The following is a 23,061-nucleotide window of genomic DNA, read 5'->3' on the forward strand; positions in this document are numbered from 1 at the left end:
TGATTTGCTCAAGGAGGTGATCTCACTGGGGTGGCAGGAAAGCAAAAACAATCATAGCTGTCACCTGTAAATAGATCTGCTCCTGTCAGCAATCCTGAATTTGCACATCTTCATGCAACCAGCACTCCAGCTTCTCTGTGGTCAGTGTTGTCCTCCCCAAGGGCTTGCTTGCCAGCTGCACCTGGGCCATGCGTTATTGTGGGCTCTCCCTCCTGTGTCCTGCTTCCTCCACTGCATCACCAGTGGTCCAGCTGAGTCCTGTGACCTGGCACAGTGACAGCTGTCCAGCATGGGTCTTGTCCTTGAGTTCTGACCCTGAAATCACATAGAGAACAACATGCCCATAACACAGATCTTCACTGGAAAACAAACACCCCGTCCCAGTGTTGTAGATGAAACAAGAACTGCGGATTATGATAATCCATGGTTCAGAATGAAAGAGGTGTTTTATTTGGCAGGACAATGGAGTACATCTGGTCTAAGTGGATGTAAACAAGTCTGCAGATCCTTTTTCCTTGCATAAAACCACTTCCCCAGAAGGTGTGTTCAGTAACAGAAGGGCTATAAAGGGACCCCAAGATGCTCATACCCTCACCTGATCTGGACATGGCTGTGCAGATTTTCCTGCAGTACATGGGCTCCAGCTCGCTGCTCTGCTTGGCAGCAGGGCTGTTTGCTCTCCTTTACTTTCTCTCCAGCTCCAAGAAATCAGTTTGCAATTTGCCCCCTGGGCCACGACCTCTTCCTCTGCTCGGGAACCTGAACGTGGTGGACCTGAGAAAGCCGTTCCAGTCGCTGACAGAGGTAGGGGCTGAGCGAGCAGGCAGGGGGCAAATGTGCAATTCCTGAAATGAGAAATGCAGCAGGGGAAATACAAATGTGGTTGTGTTTGCTTTGTGTAGAGGGCTGCAATGAGATATGTGGCACACAGGCAGGCTGGCAGAACGACTTTACCTTCAGAGGAGCACACATGCACACTTGTATTTGTTATATGAATATAATACACACACTCCTTTCTTCATGCACACTCAAGTGTAGACCACCCACCCCTTGCAATCTACTCCAAATTGTTGGTGTTTTGAACCTTTCAGAGGCTGCAGGTAAAAGACTTGAGCTGGGCCAGGCTGCTGCCATCAAGAGATGTCTCACTGCCACCAGACTTCTAGGAAGGATGAGTGGATGGAGGGGATGCAGCAAGAAAAGGTACCATCCCCACAGCAGAGAGAAAGGGGATGTGCATAGTGTCCTGTGCATACTTTTTTCCAAAACTAATTACATCTCTGCAATGCAAAGAAAAGCACAATTCTGCTTCCCCAGGCCTCCCCCTGCACACACTGCCCAAGGTGGCTGAGGACTTGATGCATGGATTTTATATGTCTATCAAAACAAACTGCTTTTGCTTACACAGCTCCATGGATACTTATATTTCTAAAAGAGAGGACAAAAAAAAAAAAAAGACTTAAATATTAAAAAGCCAGGGGCAATGTTTGTTTCAGAAAGTGTCTGCTGTGTTCCCATAGGGACCTGGGGACAATTCAGTGGGAATTCAGATTTGATCTGGTTGCTGTAGAGACAATTGAGGTGCTGTGAGGGACCTGTCACATGCCCTGTGTGCCTGCTGCTCACTGGACACTATGGTGGGGGAAAGCTGGTCCCCAGGGAGCTCCTTCAGCCACTTGAATATCTGCAGTGAGAGGGAAGTGCAGACACTGCAATCCTCCAGTTAGCTTTAGAAGAAAGGGCATCCTGTGTTGCCCAAGTACAGAATTCCTACAGCAGACACACAGTGCTCATCTGCCTTGATTTATGGGGCAGAGAATTGTGTAGTGATTAGTTCTGATGGGCTTCTGGTCCTGAGCTTCCATCTGATCCTGGGTATGTTTGAGGATGTTGGTATGAAACTATTTATGAACTATTTTTGGCAGTACTGGGGGATTTTATGGTGCACAAGTCATGTGACAGCACCAGACTGATTTCCTATAATCTACCAAGAAGCTTTGTTTGGGCTTTCAGGCCTGCCACATTGTGCTGCTGAGTAAAACCAGAGCAGATGCCAGGAAGCACTAATGCAAGGAGATGGCCAAAGGAAGGCTCGGAGGCAGCTGTGATTCCCTGCCCCTGGGTCTGCCACACACTCTGTGAGCTGCCAGGGATGAAAGAACCAGTGCTAATGTTATCTCCCAAGCCGTCAAACCACTGTTTGATGAAAACAAATTCAATTTGTCTGGCGTAATAACAGGAGCTGCTTCTAATCTGAAATTCAATTTGTGGAATCTATCTAATGCATAGAAAATGGTAACCCAGGCACATCAGAAACAAGAAGACATTTGGAGTGGATGGCTTGCAGTGTGTTTAAACGAAGCCTAAAATACCAAGTGAATGATTAGCTTGTCAAAGCCACCTTTCAGGGTAACAGATGATTCATTTTTAATTTGCTATAAAAGCCTAATGCTCCTGTGACATTATCTACCAGAATATGCTTCCTAGTTGGATTCAGTTTCTGGTGGCCAGCAAATAATTCTGTGATGACTGCAACACTACCCACCTTGCCATAATTAGAGACAAGTGCTGTCCTGAAAGAAAGAGTTATTGTCTGGCTTTGTTTTTGCAGTGTTTGTGGCTTCAGCCTCAAAGGTGTGTGCACGCCTGCTTGCCTCAGGTCACCAGCACTACAATAACCAAGTCTGCCTGCTACAGCATTCTCTAACCAGCCTCCCAAGGTGGTATTGCTGGCCTGTTACTGCAGAACACCACAGGAATGCAATGGCACTCTATTGACTCCCCTGATAGGAGCAGTGATAGCAGACACCTTGTTGTGCAAACAGGGTGCAAGCAGAGATGCTGGCAATCGATAGCTGTTGCTCACTACTTGAATTACAGCAGCACCTGGAGACATCAGGCAGGGATGGGAGGCTCCTTTTGGTCTAGAAACCTCCTAGAGTGGCCAGTACTAGTGTTTTGAGTCCAGATCTGGCTTTGAATGAACATATTTATTCACCTTGACAGCTCTCCAAGATATATGGCAACGTCTTCACGGTGCATTTTGGACCCAGGAAGGTGGTGGTACTGGCTGGATATGAAACCATCAAGGATGCCCTTTTAAATCATGCTGAAGAATTTGGAGAAAGGGCAGAAATACCCATATTTAGGAAAATGACACAAGGAAATGGTAACTGACCTTTTGCTTGGATAAGTTTTGTCTCTGTTCATTATATTCTCACAGCAGAGAGTACTGTCCTCTTACAGATCACTTTTTGTGATCTTAGGAGGTACCGGTGTGTACGAACATTTATGAACCACAGGTGCCATAAGGATGTTACACCTTATTTTAGGCATAGCATTCAGCCATGGAGAGCTATGGAAAACCATGAGAAGATTTACCTTGTCCACACTGCGAGATTTCGGAATGGGAAAGAGAACCCTTGAGGTCCAAATCCTGGAGGAAGTAAATTCCCTGATCAAATATTTTGAGTCCTATCATGGTGAGTGTCAAGTCTTTCATCCAGAGACAGAGAACAGGTCTAGCAGAACAATAAAGATTAATGAAAGTTTAACTTTGAGTAAATGGTATCTTGTGGTTAAAGTTCAGCATAGGGTGCAATTGAACCAAGGCCTTAAAACACTGAAACAGAGCTCCCTGCTATGAATCCTGGGTGGGGAATGAGTTTTCTTTGGGAGCTCAGGACTATATTTCCATGAGAACCAGACTGAAATGAACATAGTCATTTTGTCATTTGTTTTCATTGCTTAAAATTCAGGGAAACCATTTGATACAAAAATGATACTCAACAATGCTGTATCCAATGTCATCTGCTCTATATTGTTTGGAAAGAGATTTGAATATGATGATCCAGTATTTATAACTTTGCTGAAGCTGATAAATCAAAATACTAAGCTGCTGGGCTCCCCTATGGTGCAGGTAAGAGCTTAATTTTATGTTTTAGCTCTTTGTTCTTTGGGGGATATCCAGTTTCCAGCACTTGTTCTCCTGGCCTCCCACATCTTGCTCCTTGAGAACAAGAACATTATCAGTCAGTCAGCCTGTACAGAACAAATCTGTGGTTCTGTATCTGCAATGCACAGATTCCCAGACTCCTGCACTTAGTGCAGCTTATTAGTAAAAGAAAAAAAACAACAAAACAACAAAGTCTTGAGGAAAGGAACTTTACCCTATTTGAAGAGCATAAGCACAATTCCAAACCTGCCTCCTTGAATTGCAGAAAGAACATGCTATTTCTGCAGGAATCCAGAGCTCCTTGGATTGTAGGATGGGGGGAATTGCAGCCTGAAATGTGAGGGCATAGGACAAGAGACCAGCAATGTGATTTGGGATACCAGTATGTATTAAAAAATGCCAATTAACAGTAAAACTTCTCTTGCTTCACAGTTATATAACTTCTACCCATCCCTTGGAATTTTGTCTGGAGCTTCCAAGACTGTTCTACAAAATATCAGTGAACTGAATGCTTTTCTCCAGAAGCTCTTCCAGGAGCACAAAGAGGAGCTTAATGAAAATGACTTAACAGGCTTTGTTGATGCCTTTCTGGTGAAGCAAAAAAAGGTACTTTAAAGCTGAGTCCCAGTGTCTTTCTGTTCCCTTAGCTCTGACTTATTCTTAGGACTGGCCATCTGTCAGGGGCTGGGAGTGAGTGGAAAGAGAAGAACTGCAGAATATATCAAAACTCATACACTGAGCTGTGCTGGATTCACTCATGGCCCCACTGGAACTGCTGGTTAAAGGGATTTAGTTGTTGAGACATCCCCTGAGGGTGAAATAAGCTCCCACTCAGCACACATAAGGAGGAGATCATCCCAAACCATCCTGCAGGAAGGGTACAGTGATAAACTGTCTTGCAGTAAATAAATTCCAATTTATTGGAATTATTTCTAATATCTAAACTTGGGGATTACACATATGCTTGGGACCAGACAAATTCCACACAGCATAGGCCATAATGCCAAAAGACAAAATGTTTAGTTTTCCAGCACATATAAGTCACAGAAAGCTAAAATGCAGATAAAAATGGTGGCAACACAGTCACATATGGGTACCACTTGCTGTATTACCCACATGTTTTGAAGGAGTCAAAGAAACCACACACCGCATTCAGCAATGGAAACTTGATGTTTTCAACTCTGGACCTCTTTGCTGCTGGGACTGAGACTACATCCACAACTGTGCGCTGGGGGCTGCTTCTGATGATGAAATACCCAGAAATTCAGAGTAAGGAGGACAATTCTCTTGTACAATTTATTGTTGCATGCTTACGGCTTTGGTTGTGGAAGGGAGTGGAACTCATTCAGTGCTGCCTAGAGTAATTATTTTGAGGGCTCTGAAAGAGATAGCAACTGTTGACTTTACAAAGGAATTTTATTCATCTGGATTGCAATAAACCAGCCCAGCCAAGTGGGAGAGGCTAAGGGGCAGCCTACAGTCACAGTGGAGCTCCCCCATCATTATTCGCCTGCAGGCTATGGGCTTACGTCACTTAAGGTCTCCTCAGGAGCTGATTCTGATCTGGTTTCTGTTGAAGGCTGTGGGGTAATGAAGGTGTGTAATGAGAGCCAGGCATGAGATGGACTGTAGGGACTCCATTCAAGCTGCCTTAACTCAACAACAAACCTGAAAGGACCACACCATCCCCTGACTTACCCACTTCTGCCCTTCCCAGACATTTACAGCTTTCCCTTTTCTTCATCTCTGCCAAACTGGTAGCCATTTCAGTTGCAAGATGAGATTGTTATCAGCTTCTTAATACCTTCCTCCCTCCAAGGAAAGATTCAGGAAGAAATGAGCCATGTCATTGAACCAGGAGAGCTGCCTAAGTTGGAGGACCGGAAAAAAATGCCTTATACAGAAGCAGTAATACACGAAATACAAAGGTTTGCCAATATTGTCCCCATGGGCGTATCACGATCGACTCCCAGCGATGTGAATTTCCGAGGCTATGTGATTCCTAAGGTGAGCTCTGAGGCTGGCAGCTTATGCTGCACAGATTCCTCACAGCTTTCTTTAAAGCAGATGAAGAAACACATAAATAACTAAAGACACAGTGAGGTATGGTTTAATCTGTGCTGTGACCCTTTGTCTTGGATCCAGGATAATTATTATAAACATACAATGGATTGTGGTATGGTACAGTTGTTTGAATCATGATTAACCAGAGATTTAATTAAATCTCACTGCTTTGAATCTTATATTTCAAATGTGGAACCTCTACCCCAGTACATTTGTTGAAAGATCTGACTTTGTAAGAGAGGAATGTTTTGTGGTTCAAAAAATAAAACAGCAGCTACTGAAAACAGACAGAGCCACAATGGGGCAGGGAAGCATTCCCCAATTCTACTTGTCACATCTTATTTGCTTCTTCATATTAGGAAAAATAACACAGCCTGGGTCAAGTAAGAGAGTGTCCTCATCTTCCATGAGTTTCTTTGGTCCCTTTCAGGGTACTGAGATTATTCCACTTCTGACCTCTGCTCTGAATGATGAGTTACACTGGAAAACCCCAGATCAGTTCAACCCTTCCCATTTCCTGGATGCCAATGGGAACTTCATTAGGAGAGAAGCATTTATTCCATTCTCCATAGGTAAGAGGGGTGTGGGTGCAAGGCTAATGGCAGTTCCCCCTGATTTCAGGAAAGCCAGGGACACAGAACAGAGGGTAAGGGATTTCTGGTCATTTCTCCTATCCACCATTACTGTAGGTAACCACCTCTTCTTTGGGAGAGATGGGAGACACAGATTTACTCACAGTCACTGAAAATTTTCATATATCTACAGACTTCTGTGTAGTTTGAGACCAAATCAGTAGCACCTCTAATGTACAGAAAGAAGGAAGGAGAGATTTCCTACCTCAGCAGCCTGCTCTTCCAGAATGTACCTCCAGTTTAGAAGGTCTCAGACATCGACATTAACAGTTACAGTGCTGATCATTAACTTCTCCCCTGGTTGTTTTCAGGACGAAGGGCTTGCCTTGGTGAAGGACTGGCCAAAATGGAGCTGTTCCTCTTCTTCTCGGGCTTGCTCCGCAAATTTGTGTTCCAACCTCCCCCAGGAGTGGATAAGTCAGACCTGGATCTCACTGCTGATGTCGGCTTTACCCTGACTCCCATGCCTCACCTGGTCTGTGCTGTTCCCTGTGAATGATCAAACAGCACAGCATTAGAGTAGTGAACACTTCAAGCTTTAAAGCAAATCTAGCAACAGTGGGGAAAAGCTGTCCCTGGGCTTTAGGGGAAGGAAGACACCAGGCATTGTTACTTTCTCTCATTCATGACATTCTCTCCAGCAGCTCTTGCAATGTCTGTACAATGTAAACCCTTTGGACAGCTCTGAGTTCTGCTCTCAGGAACTGTGATTCATTCCTGGAACATCAGAGATGCTGTTTTCAGGACACTTTGAAAGAGTGAAATGCCTTCAGACCTCCTCTGTAGATGTAACCATCAGAGCTCTCCCCTGGCAGCCTCTATGGGGAATTTCTCAGCCCAAAGTCCAAGCCCTATAGCAGAGCTGATCAATGGCCCAGCTGGAGACAAGAGATCCTCAAAGGATCTGGAAAACCTCCTCAGGATGGTTGTTCAGCTGAGCCTCAGACTGAGCTTCCATTGTGCGATACAACCTGCCTTATCTTTATTACAGAGTCCCAGACACAAGGGTGTAACATGGGCTGATGCCAAGACCCAGGGACGGGACAGTTATCAGAAAACATCTAAGTGGTTTGGGAAGTGAGTTCTTTCCAACTCACACCGGGCACTTTATGCTGAGCAGCCCATGAGAGGCATTTCTACCACTCCCTCACCTCTCCTGGCTTCATGCTGGCTCTGGAACTTGTCCAATCCCTTATCAGGCCATCTTAGATCCCTAAACTGGCAGAAAATGAGCAGCCATGGCAAGGGAAGAGTTTCTGAATCAGCGTGGCTGCAGAGATAGGAGGCAGTGTGAGGGCAGTGGAGCTGGGGCTGGGCAGGAGGACTGCCACGCTCCGCCAGAGAGCTGGGAGAGGCTCAGCCCCCTGCTCCACTGGCACCTCAGGAGCTGTGCTTGCTCTGTAGGTCTTCTGTACCCTTCACAGTGAGAAAGGATCCTTCAGGGGACTAATCAGCTGCCATGAGGTTGTAATTTCTCTCTCTGCACTGACTACAGGGGAACCATCATCCACAGGCTCCTAATTCCAAACTTCAGTCTCAATCACCAGGTGTGCTGTGATGAATAGGGACAGTATTGTCCATTTGACTGAAAATGGGGCAGTTATGGTAAACCTACAGCAGAAAACTAAAGTTACTGTCATCTAAAGCTGAGCTGTGCTGCAAATGGAAGGAAAGGATCGAGAAAGAATATGAAGGGATGACAAAATATAGCAGCCTCCAGTCAAGACACTGACTCTCCTCACTAGCTTCAGCTCACACAACTAAAGGCAGCACTCTAACAGTGATTCTGCACCTTCTACTTGTGCTGGCATTGCACTTGGTCAGGGGCTGTACCACCAGCTCCAGCTCCTGGGCACAGCTCAGCAAGCTCTGTGACAAGGAAGCCTCTGCTGCTGCGCTTGCTTACGTTTGTTTTGCTGTTGCTCTATTTGCAGTCTAACTACTGCAAGCCTGACCTTATCACCCACTTAATCATTAAATATTTTGTTCTGCTGCTGTTGATCTATCTGGTGTGACAGTATGAACTCGATTTCAGGTCAAACTGATAAAGCTGGGCTGCACCACCTCCAATACTCCTGCACGAGAGTGGTGAGCACAGGGATCCGTGGGCAGCCTGCAGCCAGGACATGTTCAGCAGCACAAAGAGTGAGCAATACTCACAGCCACAAACATCTCAAAGGAAATAGCTGGACTTCTAGCTCCAGAAAATCCCAGCTGCTGTGTGAGGTAGGACATGGCTCTCTGATGTGGCCCCTTTCAGTGGTTCCTGTGTCTCTTGCCCGTGCTTACAAGGAACCCATCACAGTAAAGGCCGACAGGCTCCAGTCTAGGATGCACTGCTGGTCAAGAATGGGGCTGGCAGGAAAGGAACAGAGATTTTGGGGGATTTAGGTTAAAGGATGCAGGGCTGGTGCTTTAGTGGCCCAGGCTGGCTGGCAGTGGTGTGGCTTACCTTTAGGTGGCTGATACCCAATGCTCCGCGCCCTCACCAGTACCACCCAGGTCACAAGTGGTGGCTGAATGCCACGTGGGCACGAGGGACGGAGGACAACTGGGCCATGAGCACCCTGAGGGGCCTGGCTGCCCCAGGAATGCTCCCAGAACAGTGTCAGTGCCTGGTGCTTTGTGCTCGGCTCTGTGTGCTCAGGCAGGGCAGCACGTAGCAGCGCGGCTCCGGAGCGAAACACGTACCAGACACATTAGTGAGACAGGAATTTCTTGTCATCGCAAGACTTTTACTTACCTTTGTCATTTTAATGCATTGCACTCAGAGCCTGGGTTGAAAAAAAAACCACAATACACTCCCCCTGGCTTTTCAGAGATAATTTAAGTCTCTTTCTGAAAGGCCTTTTTATAAGTTCAGAGGCTCCCAGGGCAAGGATGAAATACCAGGAGAGCAGCAGCAGCACATAACTTCTGCCCTGCAGGGTGCTGCTGGTCCAAGAAAACCCTGAAGGAACAAACATTTTGCCCAGGCACAGAGCATGTGCCATTGCAAGTTCTCATCGCAGTGCCCACGTTCAGCATCCTGTGCCAGCTGTGATCCTTCCTGCCTGTCTTCACAGCCCCTCTGCCTCTTAGCTCATAGAGCAGGCAGGGCTGAGTCATCCTAGGCATGCTGTGGGGGAAACCATTGCCTCCAGCCCATTTCTTGGAAACTAATAAAAAATAAATCCCAGAAATGTTGCGACACACTGCCTGCTTCTGCTTCTGGGTGGCTGTTGTGCTGCAACATCTCCACACCACGCAGGCAGCTCCGCTGAGTGCCCAGCAACTGTTCGCTCCAGGACCCTGCTGACCATGCCCCACTTTGGATCACATCCACCTCCTTCCTTGCCTTCCTTGCATTTACAAGGCTGAGGGCCCATATTTGCTAAATAATGGCCTTTATATGATCTAACCTTTGGACAAATGTACCTTTGGCCTTGTGCTTCCTCATCATGTCAGACAGCCCTTTCTTCCCTGAATGGTTTTATTCCTTTGGCTGGTTATGCCAAACTTCCTCCTGAAAACCACTATTCAACCAGCTAGACCTCAATTATTTTCTACAAGGCTTAAGCCTTTATGAGGGATGCAAGCTCCAGGTGTTTAGTATCTTTGACTTAAAACCGCTCCATTCTCCTGTCTTGTTCCCCTTCTGGAGCCTGCCAGGTCAGCTGGCTTCATTAACTTCATTAACTTCTTCCCTCTATACCTTAGAACCTGCTCTTGCAAAATGAAGTCCTCCCAGAAGCTTCAAATATAATTTTTCCTTTCAGTTGCACTCATGAATCCACTCACGATCACTTGATCCAAGCTAATTTTCCGTGGCTAGCTATTACATGTCTTCCACCTCAGACACAAAGTCTGAAATCACATCCCTCCCAGGCAGTTCAGAGCTGACTTTATGAAGAAGTTTATGGGCTACAACCCCCCAGGGGTAGTTGGGCTTTACCATTATTAACAACCTTTGATCTCCACTTGACATCAAGAAAGCTAAAGTCTCCTGTAACAATACCGATTTTTGTCTCTAGTAACATGGAGACCTCAAATCCTACCTAAACCTGAATCTGGAGGTTCTAATAGGATTCCAAGAGCCTTTTCATTTCCCTGTGTCAGCAGAGTGCTTGGAGGGTCACAGCACTGCTAATGAAGGACCTTGAGGTCTCAGGGAGGAGGAGGTGATAGAGGAATGCCAAGCACCTTTTCCCATGTATATGTTCTTGCACACACATGCATGGGTTTGTAATTTGAAACTCTCTTTACTTCTGGACAGGCTTTGCAAACTGCTTAGACCACATTCTCTGAGGTGTTTAAAGAGGGTGGAGTATGCAGTATTTATTTAGGTACTCTACAAACCTTAATAAGAATTGAGTGCTTGTAGCAATTGCAGAGAGCAAACAGAAAGCCAGCTGGCAGAAACTGAACAGTGCCACTGCATTTTTATTGCTTCTAACCCCAAAAACCAGATTATTACTAAAAAAAAATGTCTTTTTTAATTTCATTTATCTCTGATCCTGCATTAGTTTGTCTGCTGTGTGCAGCAGTATTATTAGCTGTAGTCTATTTTTCAACTGGCTATAAAAATCCAGCTTTTAAATTACCTCCTGGTCCAACTCCTCTTCCGATCATTGGTAACCTGCACTTGGTGGATCTTAGAAGGCAAGATAAATCACTAATGAAGGTAGGACAAAAAAAAACCCTAACCCAGACCCTCATAGATTTTAAAGCTGCCTGGGATGTATCAGTGAGAACTTTTTGTCTTTTTTAATTCAAAGTAAATTGTAAAGGTATGAAAATTGCTTTATAATATCTTTCTGGGCTTCCTCTAGTCAATGTCTGTGTTGATGCAATGTAATTTAGGAGCAATCAACCATTAAAAAAAGACCTCTGGGTAATATGGGATTTCTTCATGTAATTGTGATGATGTACATGAAGTCTATAATGCTTTTGGGATTTGAAATATTAATTTGACAGCTTGGACACCCAGAAATCTTTTAAAGCATTAGGATATAACTAACATGAATTAAATTGCTTCCCTCCCTTATGCCCCGGAGATGTGGCAAGAGGAATTCCACAATGCAGTGACCCCAAAAGTGCCGCGGAGAGGGTCAAATCCGGACGCTCCATTGCAGAATCCCTTTCCCTCTCGATGAATGGGATATGTATTAAAGTCTAGCGCAAGGGAGAGATGGGAGAGCTGTGCTGAGGACCCAGATTGAATACCCTGTGAGCTGTACACCCAGCTGTAATTAAGCCAGCTTACCCCACAGACGGTGGCGGTCAGTCCCTGCTGCAGGACGAGGCGTTCCTGCCTGGCTGGCGGCGCTGACCCACGCTGGGGTCACGGGGAGAGTGACCCCACAGCCAGGGGGTTCAGAGCCAGCTGTCCACGGCTCCTGTGACACCAGCACTCGGCAAAGCGGGCTGTGCTGCGGGAGCAGGGGGTTCCTGCTGCCGTGGGGTGAGGCCCCAGCACCTGCAGCTGTTACGGGCAATGTCAGGGCTGGGGTCAGTTTACCCAGCAGGGCTGGGCAGATGCTGCTGCAGCCTCTGAACGGCGCTTCGGAATTACCTCCGCGTGCTTTTGTCCCTTGCTAGGCTGTGCTTGGTATTGCCTGTGTTTGCCTTTGCTTTGGGATTTCTCCAGAGGGGTTATCCCTCCATCTCACCCCACAGAGAGCAAAAAATGGTGTTTGCACTAAGCAGCTGCCACCAGCTGGGGTTTGTTGGGTGGGCACCCCCTTTGTCCTGTGAAAGAGACACTGCTCCTCCGGCCAGGGCAGGATGCAGGAGTGCTTTAGTACACCAGGAACATCAGACCAAAGCTTTCCTCTGTGACAGCATCAGTATTTGCACTGAACTATCTTCTCTTCTTGGTCCTTCTCCAGTTTGCCAATTTTAGCTGCCATTTGAGGTCCAGTTTTCAGACGGGTCTTTTCGTTTTTCATTTATTTTCTCCCTAGCAGCAAAACCAGATTAGTGATGCACTGATGGGGGTGGGGGCTCCTACATCTACAGATGCCAGTGCTGTTCCCTGCATGTTCCCTCCCTTCCTGACCATCACAGCTTGCCTCTTTTTTCAGCTTGCAGAAAAATACGGCCCCATCTTCACCCTCCACTTTGGGTTCCAGAAAGTTGTGGTCCTGACCGGGTACGAAGTTGTGCGAGAGGCGCTTGTGAACTACACAGAGGAGTTTGTAGACAGACCGTCCATCCCAATATTTGACCAAATTCAGAATGGAAACGGTACTAGAGGGGGGTGGGAGGGATGACGCTGTCGTTTAGTGTCTGTGATGATGATGATGATGATGATGATGATGATGAGGCACAGACTAACTGCATCCCTAGAGCCCAGCTTTTAAACATCCCCTTGGGCCCTCCTGAAGCCAAGTGACAGCAAACATTTGGCTCTCCTTGCATGCAATGACTCCTGGCCTTCCATCATTTCTGCTGACACAGTTGCAGCCATATCCAAAAAGTTGAGGGGTGGGAGGAGTGGCATTTTTGAAGGCACTCTGGTAATTCTGGGGTTAATCTCTGTGAGATGTCAGTGCGAGTGGCTCGCTGTCACATCCGTGTTTATGAACCCTCTGCTGGTTTCCAGGAGACTTTGGACTACCTGGCTTGGCTGTTGGGAGCTGTGGGGTTTTTCCCTTTCTCCTGCTGCCTTTGTTGTGTCAGTTCCCACACCTTTGCCTCCTCACAAAAGTTCTCAGGTTGATCAGCCTGAAACGGGTTCAGGCAGAAGCAAGAGGCTGAGGCTGGAAATTCACCCCCACAAATAATCCCATGGTTTTTTTCCAAGGTTACTTTCCACCCCTGACTATTTCAGAGGACTTTTTGCTTTGTCCATCCTCTGCTTCATGTGAAGCTTTAGTTGGGAGAACCAAAATGCAGATTTATATGCTGGTCACAGGCTGAAGCTGGGATTAGAATTAGAAATTAAATTAGCCAGCCATAGTATCAATAGATGAATTTTTCGCTACATAAATAAAAGGAATCAATGAGGAGAAAGGTATTTTTTAGAGCTAATTTACATGTAAAACATCCCTGTGGGAGACAATCAGCATTGCATCGTGAGTCCTCTCACATTCACCTTCTCAGCCCAAGTCTGAGGCACTTAGAGGTGACCCAAAGATGGAAGTTTTCAAGGGCTGTTGAGCAATAATGGTCACAAATTTTTCCATGAAACATTTTTTCTTCAGAAATGCCGATTTTTTGACTGTGAAGATGCTCTCAGAAAAGGAATGATCCATATGAAATTGCATACATTAAAGAAAAATTTAAAATTGTGAAGTTTAGAAATTTGCTTTGACATTTTTGGAGCAAAAAGTTTTGTTATCCAAATTAAAACTACACTGCTTTAAAACAGAAAAGGAAACATATTTAAAAGCCTCACAGCCACAATGAAGATGTGAAGTGCTGGCATCCAGCTTTTCAAATAACCACAGTCTGAGATAGTTTTTGGATTATTGACCTCACTTTTTCTTTACAGCACTCTGATGGGATGAAATACCCATCCCTACTTGGAGGTGCTAGAGATCATTGTGGCATGAGTTCAGAAACCTCCACTAAAATGTCAGCATTTTTGCCACTGCTGGGAATACAGCACTGCTGGGAATCTCCATAAAACAGTTTAGGGTTGAGGAGACTGAATTATCCCACCCCATACAGATAAATTACCTTTGTGACTGAAATAGGATGAAGGGAGAAGCTTCAGAGACACAAGGTGCTGGAGGCCCTAGACTTACAACCAGCTGGGTCAAAAATGTCCCGTGACTGACTCAAACCAACATCTCCCCCCAGTTCTACAGCCAACCCATACTGGTGTGAAAGCCACACCTGCCCACCTGCCCCTCAGGAGAAGACTGGGATAACTGTGCTGGGAGGGAGCTTGCCTTTCCCAAGCTACAGGCTCAGTGAGAATGGAGCTGAGAGGGAACAGGGATGAGGCACACAGAAAGGGGAGACCTGTAGTCCCTAAATCTGTGTGAAAACAGGCAGCAGGAACACCTGTGGAGCTCCCTGCTCACCCAGTGCTGTTTGGGTTGGTGTGGGGGGCTCCTCCGTGCCTGAGCCCAGCACATTTCTCACGGGCTGCCCAGGTCTGTTCTTCTCCATCGGGGAGCTGTGGAGGACAACGCGCCGATTCACCGTCTCCAGCATGCGCAACCTCGGCATGGGGAAACAAATGATAGAAGGCAGAATCTTTGAAGAGCTTCACTTCCTCATCGAGATGATCAAATCCTTCAAAGGTGAGCTGGGGATGATGGCAGGGCTCTCCAGCCTCGAGTGTGTCACAGCTGCTTCACATCTCACGGCTTTCCCATCCTGCTCCCGCTGCAGGAGAACCGTTCAACCTGCCGTCCTTCAACTGCGCTCCCATCAACGTCACCTTCATCATGCTCTTTGGGGACAGGTTTGACTACAAGGACCCAACATTTCTCACTCTCTTAAGACTCATAGATGAAGTTATGATTCTTCTGGGATCCCCAAATTTAAACGTAAGTAATCCATCCCACAGATAAACAATTTTTTTACACTGGCATGTGAGCCACTCCAACCATAGGATTTACTTCAGCAGTTTTCAAATGCTGAGAACCAGCCAGTACACCTAAAACACGACAGTTCTCCATGTGCCACTTTGGTGGCACCATCTGCTTCAGATCCCCCTTGCCTACTTTCCTTTTAGCCCATCCTGCACCTTTGTGTGGAGCTAAAATGAGAGCTGAGCTATGGTTACTTTAGCTTATGAAAATCTGCCTGGAAAGTCCCTGGGATGCTGAGATACTAAAGACAAAACTCAGCTGATACATTGGCCCTTAGGAAAAAGCTGTTTCAGCATGTGCCCAGGTGATTCTGTGTGATTCTGTGTGGTATTTCTGCAGGCCTAATGTGTCTCTTTTTTAATCTCTCATTAGTATTTCAATTTCTACCCGTTCCTCGGATTTCTTTTCAAAACCCACAAGATTATGCTCAAGAAAATCGAAGATGTGCGTGCCATCTTAAGGCAATACATGAAGGCAAGCAGGGAGGATATCAATGAGAACAGTGTGAGGAGCTACATCGATGCACTGATATTCAAGCAACAAGAGGTATTGCACTGCTTAGCTCTGTTGGCTGTTTGCAATGTCTCCTTTGATTTTCTAGCTAAATGAGTTGCTGAGTCTTGATTTCAGTCATGTCATGTAAATCTATTGAAATCCATGCTGTTACTCCAGTGGTAATTAAATTAGATGCCAGGCTCTTACAATTGGTACATTTTTCTATCAAAATTAAGATACAAAAGCTACTCTCAATCCACTCCTGAAATAGTAGCACTAATAATGTGAGATCAACTACTTGCTCCTAGTAGGAAATGCATGAATTCACATGAAAGCTGACTCTGCTTTTCTTTTTATGAAAACAAATCAATTAATCATTGATACAGTTGCTCCATCAAGATGAATGATCCCCTTAAAGTACTTGAATGATAAATCATCAGTACAAGTCCTAACCCTGCTCTGCATCTTACTTAGCAGAGGCTTGGCAGTTTCACACATCAGTTGATTTCATTCAACACAAAATATTTGGGCTCTGGGCTTTTCCTTCTTTCCAGCTGGATCCAGGCTGACCTTAGGCACTAAGTATTCTACTCAGCTATGTGAAGGAGGAGTTAGCACAGTGCTAAAGCCCAGGCAGATATGGCCTGAAAGGCGATTTTGAGCATAGCTGGGGATTCAAACCTGGCCTTGAGCAGGAGGAGGAGTACCTCAGAGGTAGGATTAGCTGAATCTGCTTCTGTTCAGGGCAGAGACCGGCTCTTTCCAAACCTGCAAGGCTGAATCTGTGAACAGCAGCCAGCTCCAGGTTTCAGCCTGCTTTCAGGGGAGATGGGTGTTGAACCAAAACTCCCCTCCAAACCCTCCATCTGTGGTACTCCATATCTGGTGGATGCTGTGCATTCAAGATCAGGCGTATTTTATCACCCCCTTCACAAACACAGGACCACAGCCAGCTGTGCTTAGGTTATGCAGCATTTCCTGAGCTTGCTGAATACTCAGACTGATGGTTTTATGACTTTTCTTACCTCTTGTGTTTTTCAAGGAGAAGAACAAGAAAGACAGCCTCTTCCATGATGACAACTTAATGGCATCCATACTTGACCTGGTCATGGCTGGAACAGAGACCATTGCCACCACACTGCAGTGGTCCATCCTGCTCATGATGAAGTACCCAGAGATTCAAAGTGAGCAGCTTTTACCTACTCCATCCATGGCAAGGCTGAAATGGGGAAGGAAGAGGCCTGGGCTCAGATCCACAGCAGCTCTTTTGCCTTGAGAGCTGAATCCTAGCTCTCCTCTGTGATGAACTCCTACTGTAACTAAATGCTGATCAAATTCACAATAAAATAGCCCCTTTGACTTGCTAGGAGAGAGGATGAATGGAGGTCAGAGTATGATGCTGAGGAAGCAACCCACCCACATGCCTGAATTAACCAAAGAGCAGGGAAACCCATACTGCTGCTTAAAAAATCCTCTCTCTCTTCAAACTGGAAAAATAGGGCTCCCCCCTGCAAACCAAATCCAAGGAGGAATTTGGCTTCCTTGCTGGGACACATCCCTTTTGTTTGTTCCTTCCAGAAAAGGTTCAGGAAGAGATTGGGAGAACGGTCAAAGCTGGGAGCTGGGCCACTTATGAGGACAGGAAGAGCATGCCCTACACCAACGCGGTGCTGCACGAGGTGCAGAGGTTCATCACCCTCCTGCCACACGTGCCCCGCTGCACTGCTGTTGACACCCACTTCAGAGGTTACTTCCTTCCCAAGGTAGGTATCTGCTCCCCCCCAGGAACACAAAACCCTCCCCAGATCCGCCAGTGCCACTGGAGAGTGGTTTAGTTAGAGGGAATTACAGGACAGAGTCCAAAACCGTTCCCAGAAGAGTTTCTATACTGAGCCCAGAGTGTGTCACAGGACTCAGCCCAGTCCCTCTCATGCTCAGGACTTCCTCACTCCATGAGCAGTGCTGGTTCACCTCCTTGCTGCCATCTGCACAGTGAAATATCTGCCAGAGAATTTGTAGGATCTTACCTTCCACTTGAGGTTTTCGCAGCACCATGTGGGGCTTGGCTTCAATCCTTGGCACTAGTGGGAAAATCTCACTGATTTCTCTCTGCTGGATGATGGGATAAAACCCTCATGGTCTCCACCTACCCCAGATGGAGAAAATCTCCTGGGACACCAAAGCCTGTGTGCGAAAATGAACCAAAACAGCACTTTGCTATCTCTTGTGCCTTTGTGTACTTTTCTTCCAGGGTATAATTGTAATCCCATCCCTTACCTCAGTGCTGCTGGATAAGACACAATGGGAGACACCACATCAGTTCAACCCCAACCACTTTCTTGATGCTGAAGGGAATTTTGTAAAGAAAGGAGCTTTCCTGCCCTTCTCCACAGGTAACCAAAGGGAGGACCTGCACAGGTGGCATTTCATTACAATACACATTAATGAGGCCTTCATGTCTAAATACTGCCCTTAACTCAGTCAATAAGCAACCAGACAACTGAATAGAATCAATTGTTCTGCATCTGGCAAATGGCTGCTCTCACAGCACAGCTCTCACACTGCTAAATATAGCACAAAGAAGGGTAGTAAAGAAGAAACACACTCTTATCAGAAAGAGGTATGTGAGGATAAATTCCACAGGAAAAGTGAGCATCAAACTATTCCACTTTGGAAAGAGGTAGCATTCTTCTATCAGGCTGCTTTCCAAAAGAAAGCGTTAAAGATGCTGAGAGGGTTGGAAGAGCTAAGGAGAGAAGAATAAATGTGTAATAAACCTGTGAAATGGCTGTAGCCTGTGACAGGCAGGAACCTTCAGCAACACAGTCCCCTCTACTCCAAAATGCTTTAGTGCATTTCAAGGTTTCCCTCCATTGCAACATCTCAGATGCTAATGTGCACATGGCAAACATTCCAGTTGGATTTTTCCATGAGGTAAACACTCTGCTTTCACCCGCAGGGCGGCGGAACTGCATCGGAGAAAGCCTGGCCAAGATGGAGCTGTTTGTCTTCTTTGTGGGCTTGCTCCAAACATTCACTTTCCGACCCCAGCCAGGAGTTTCAGAGTCTGACTTGGACCTCACCGTCCCCCAAACGACTTTCACATTGAGGCCTCAGCCTCAGGCAACGTGTGCTGTGCTGAGGGAATAACCACGGCCTTGGCCCAGAGCCTCGGGGTCCAAGAGCCCAACTTTGCTCAAACTCACCATCCCCCATCCTGCCACACCACCACATCCCCTTCCCACTGTCTCCATCCCCTGCCCCTCACCGCTCCATCCCCCCAGGGCTGCTCTTCGCTCCTGTGCTGTGGGGGAGATGCAAAGGCAGGCCCCGGTGCTCACAATCACACCCCACCTCTCAAGACACACCATGCACGGAGCTGGTGAAGGGACCAAGCTGCTGCTCTGGTGGAGGGGATGCAGCCCATGAGCAGCAGGGACAACACCAGGCACCCAGGATCACCGTGCTGCTGTCACAGAAACCTGCCCGGAATCCTGAGGAGGAACAAACCACGGTTTGCTGGAGGCCGCAGAGAGACGCCGTGGATCACACGTGGATCACACATCCATAGACACCTCCCGAGCTTTCCCACAGCTCACAGCAAAATCCTACCTGGATTTCACCTGCCAAGCAGCCAAGCCAAACCTAGAGTGAAAAATCTGATCGGTTCATGTGATTTGAGTCACTTCTGCCTTGGAACAGTGTCCTGGGAGATGTCCAGAGTCTGCAAACCTCTTCAGATAAGCAAGTGCTGCTACCAAGCTCAACACTGCTCCCCAGTCAGAACGAAAAAGGAGCTGCATTTCTAAGTTTGCAATTTAAATCATGAGGCCACATGAGATTTGCACCAGCATCCAGTCATAAAGGGCTAATGATACAGAAAAATAAACTATACCCACTGGTAGCTTTATGCATCTCTGTCCTTCCTGACCTTGTTAAATAGCAGCAAAGACCGTTCCCTCTCTTCAGATATCCTGGTTAATGTTAAGAGCCTACACCAGCAATCATTCTGCTGTTTGGGATGGTCTGGCCTTTGGAGCCAGCCATGCAATTCCCCTGCAAATGCAGTCTAATTTCACAGTGCTTGTTTTGCACACACACATGCACAGAGAAGTGATCAGGGATAAATGAGAGCTGGTTTTGATTGGCTTCCTTTCCTCTGTAGCTCAGCCTGTTGTCCCTATCTGTGGCACTCTTACATGCCATCACATTCACAGCCTTACTCCAGCCAACATAGAGCTGGGGCAATTTTCCATCCATTTATCTGCCTGTGACTTCCCACTCCTCCACATGCATTTTCTTATCATGTGCTTTATCATATTGTTTGTTTCCCCTTCATGGGAACCCAATAAAGTTTTAATCCCATGTCCTCATCACATTTCCTATGCCTGGCACCCAACTTTGCAGCACACAGAAATGCAACCACCATGAAAGGTTGGTGCTGAGCCCAGAGTGACAACAAATATCAAGTTAGATGTATCTCATGGGTGAGAAGTTCTGCATATGCTCATCCTAGCAAACACCAGCTCAATCAGAGGCCCTCCATACCTGCAGGGTGCTTTCATCAGGGCAAATTCCTCAGCTATGGGCTGTGAGTCAGCCCTGGGGAATGCCTCAGTTCTTCACTTCAATGCCTCTTGCTTGCAGAGGCTGACTGAAAGGTTGCCACCACAGCCTCCCTGATGCTGGTGCTGACCCTCTGCTTTGGATGGGAGGACAAGGAGAGACAGGTAAAGCAACTGGGAGCAAACCATGTATCAACTCTGTGAAGGAAGCCTTGGTCTTGCTGAAATAAAAATAAGGATTTTTGCCTTTGGCTTCAGAAAGGCCAGGACTGCTCCTGTTTTAAACCCTCCAAAAATAGTGTGAACTCTAAAGTTAGATAAGGCAGAAGTGCAGTGCTCTAAGGAGCAGCACTGAACTGGGCTCAACTCTGCACAAACTCACTGGTGGGACCTCAGACCTGCCCCCTTGCCATGGGCTCTCAGGTTCTTGGCTTTGAAGTAGAGAGATGGATTCCTTTCTCCATGGCACAGAGACGGGGCTGCAAACATCCCACCAAAACCAGTTCCTTTGATTCCTTTGAAAAATGCATCCTACTTGTGCCTGTGTCAGCAGATGGATAGAAGTGATCCCTCCCCAGCACGCTGACTTACACCACTGAATATATCTCCATAAAATAAAGTGCCTGTCTCCTGTTTATTTGCTCAGCCAAGCGATGGCAGAACATTGATTGTGACTCAGCTATCTATTTATCTATCAGAAAACATTGGCTCTCAGAGGTGGAAATACCATTTCCACATTCCACAGTGCCCCTGAAGGTCTTCCCTGTAGCTGCAAAACATGTTTGTGCTTTGCAACTCTCACCTGGATCGAAGGCAAACACCTTGGGGCAGGACAGGTGCCTTGATGTTTGGAGTCAGATCTGAACAACCCCAACCCACAACAACTTGTGGCTCACGGTGCTGGCAGCTGTCCCATGGCCACCTGCCACCCCCAGGGCTGTGTGATGCTGGGACCAGGGGCTGCTGCCCTGAGAGGGGCCAGGATTGCAGCAACTCCACCTGCAGCCCCTCTGCACTGGCCACAGCAATGAGCATCGCACACAATCCAATTTCTACTTTATTTTTGCCACGAGATGGCACCACGATCCCTCTGAGTCACAGCCTGCCCTGCCCTGTGGTCCTTTCAGGGCTAGAACGCCCTGCCAGCACAAATTTGGGCTGGGGAAGGAGTCAGAACTAAGTCTTTAGGGTTTATGCCCCCCCCCCCCCCAGTCCAACTGCACTCACCTGCTGCCAGGCTGGGTGCAAAGATATTCATTGCCCATTAACCTGCAAGAATCAGGTGGTGTGCATGGAATGGCTGGGGTTAAATTCATCTGGCAACTCCCATTTTCCCCACTTTCTCTGGCAGCACAGGGGTGAGCAGAGGGATCCCTGCCGTTCCCCACAGCACAACCATGCTCTGCTGTAGCATGTGTGGGTGTTGCAAGCTTCTGGCCTGCCCACTCAGCATTCCTCCCTTTGGGCTGTGTCTGGCAGCCAGCTTCTTCCTCTGGAGAACCAATTCCTGGGCTTGCACCTGCCAATAATGTCCTTTGCTACTGAAGATACCCGGTTCACTGGAATTACTGGCTAATATGTGACCTGGCCCTAACCCAGCAGGGTGGAGGAAACCCAGAGGTGCAATGTAGTGTCCAAAAAACCACATGGATACAGCACATGAGGACAGGGTTTAGTGGTGAACATGGTGGTGGTGCTGGGTTGATGGTGAGACTTGATTATCTTCAAAGTCTTTTCCAACCTAAACAATTCTGTGATTAAACTACAACAGCTGTTGGCTGCTCCGCAGTGATGAAGCAGAGGAAAGGCGTGGGCCAGGCTCCCCTGCTGCCCAGCTGCTCTCTCCTTGCCTCCAGCAAGGCAGAAGCAGTGCCCTGGCAGCTCAGAGGCAGCACTGCTCTGCAGGGCACGGACAGCAGAGAGTGAGCAGAGCAAGGAACAGGCTCCAGGTTATGAAGAGTGAGCTCTAGGAAAAGGGAAGTGTGCCTTACCCTGAAGTCATGCTGGCACTGGACTGGACTCAGAGGAGATGAGGGATTAGGAAACTGGCTCTTCCCCACCAAAAGCCCTGTGCTTGAGGCTTGCTCACTCCTGGTGCTGTTTTGCCCTGAGGATCACTGGTGTGCTGCACCCCCTTCATCCGGAGAGCAGCAAGCCCCTGGGGGTGGAGCAGCCTTTAGAGGGGGGGTCAGCCGAGGGGCACCAGGGAACCTGTGGCAGGAGAGTGACCAATGTCCACACCTCATGGATCACTGCATTGGGAAATGCCATCTCCAAGGTAGGGAAGCAGGCAGGGCAAGAACTCAACCTCTGTGTTAACCTTTCCTGCAGGGCAAAGGAAAGGCAGAGTGCTAAAACACCCATGAACCCCAACTCCTGCTGAATGCTGGTTGGAATACCCCAGGACAGGAGATCTGCAGCCCCTGGGGTAGAGAACAACCTCTCAGGTGCTTTGATCATGAATGGCAGCGTTCAGTGCTTGGATGGAGGCGGAGAGCATCCAGATTTTGGAAGCTCTGGCCTACATGAGAGCCTAAGAAGCTTTTACAGGTGAGCATCACTTAGAAAGTGACTGCAGAACACTTCAGCACACGGTGTAAGCAAAGCAAAACCTTACTTTGAATCTCAGGGTCCCTCAGCAGCAGCAGGATGGCCCCATTGCAGTGCTGTGATGTTGTTTGAGTGCCAGCCACAACAAGGGGAGCGCAGGAGCATCATGGTCTGCGTAAAGAAAACATGTATTGCTTTTATTAGAGATATATGAAGAAAAAAAAAAGCACTTTTAGCATAACAAGAGAGATCTAGGACAGGTAACCCAG

At 47.2% G+C, this 23,061-nt stretch overlaps 1 protein-coding gene across 1 annotated transcript; it reads left to right on the plus strand.

The window, feature by feature from the left end:
• The first annotated feature begins 527 nt into the window (after nt 1–527).
• CYP2W1 (cytochrome P450 family 2 subfamily W member 1) lies at nt 528–19,581 on the plus strand. The gene is made up of 19 exons (XM_086853786.1): nt 528–804; nt 3,007–3,169; nt 3,333–3,482; nt 3,759–3,919; nt 4,388–4,561; nt 5,083–5,224; nt 5,775–5,962; nt 6,450–6,591; nt 6,963–7,126; nt 8,147–8,198; nt 8,687–8,877; nt 12,717–12,879; nt 14,739–14,888; nt 14,980–15,137; nt 15,555–15,728; nt 16,720–16,861; nt 17,256–17,440; nt 17,929–18,070; nt 18,637–19,581. Exons 1-19 carry the CDS (start codon nt 580–582, stop codon nt 18,825–18,827), a joined length of 3,057 nt encoding a protein of 1,018 aa, XP_086709912.1. The 5' UTR covers nt 528–579; the 3' UTR covers nt 18,828–19,581.
• The last annotated feature ends 3,480 nt before the right edge of the window (nt 19,582–23,061 follow it).

Source organism: Cyanistes caeruleus, chromosome 17 (genome assembly GCF_971803275.1).
Source record: "Cyanistes caeruleus chromosome 17, bCyaCae1.hap1.1, whole genome shotgun sequence".
In the NCBI taxonomy this organism is placed as follows: domain Eukaryota; kingdom Metazoa; phylum Chordata; class Aves; order Passeriformes; family Paridae; genus Cyanistes; species Cyanistes caeruleus.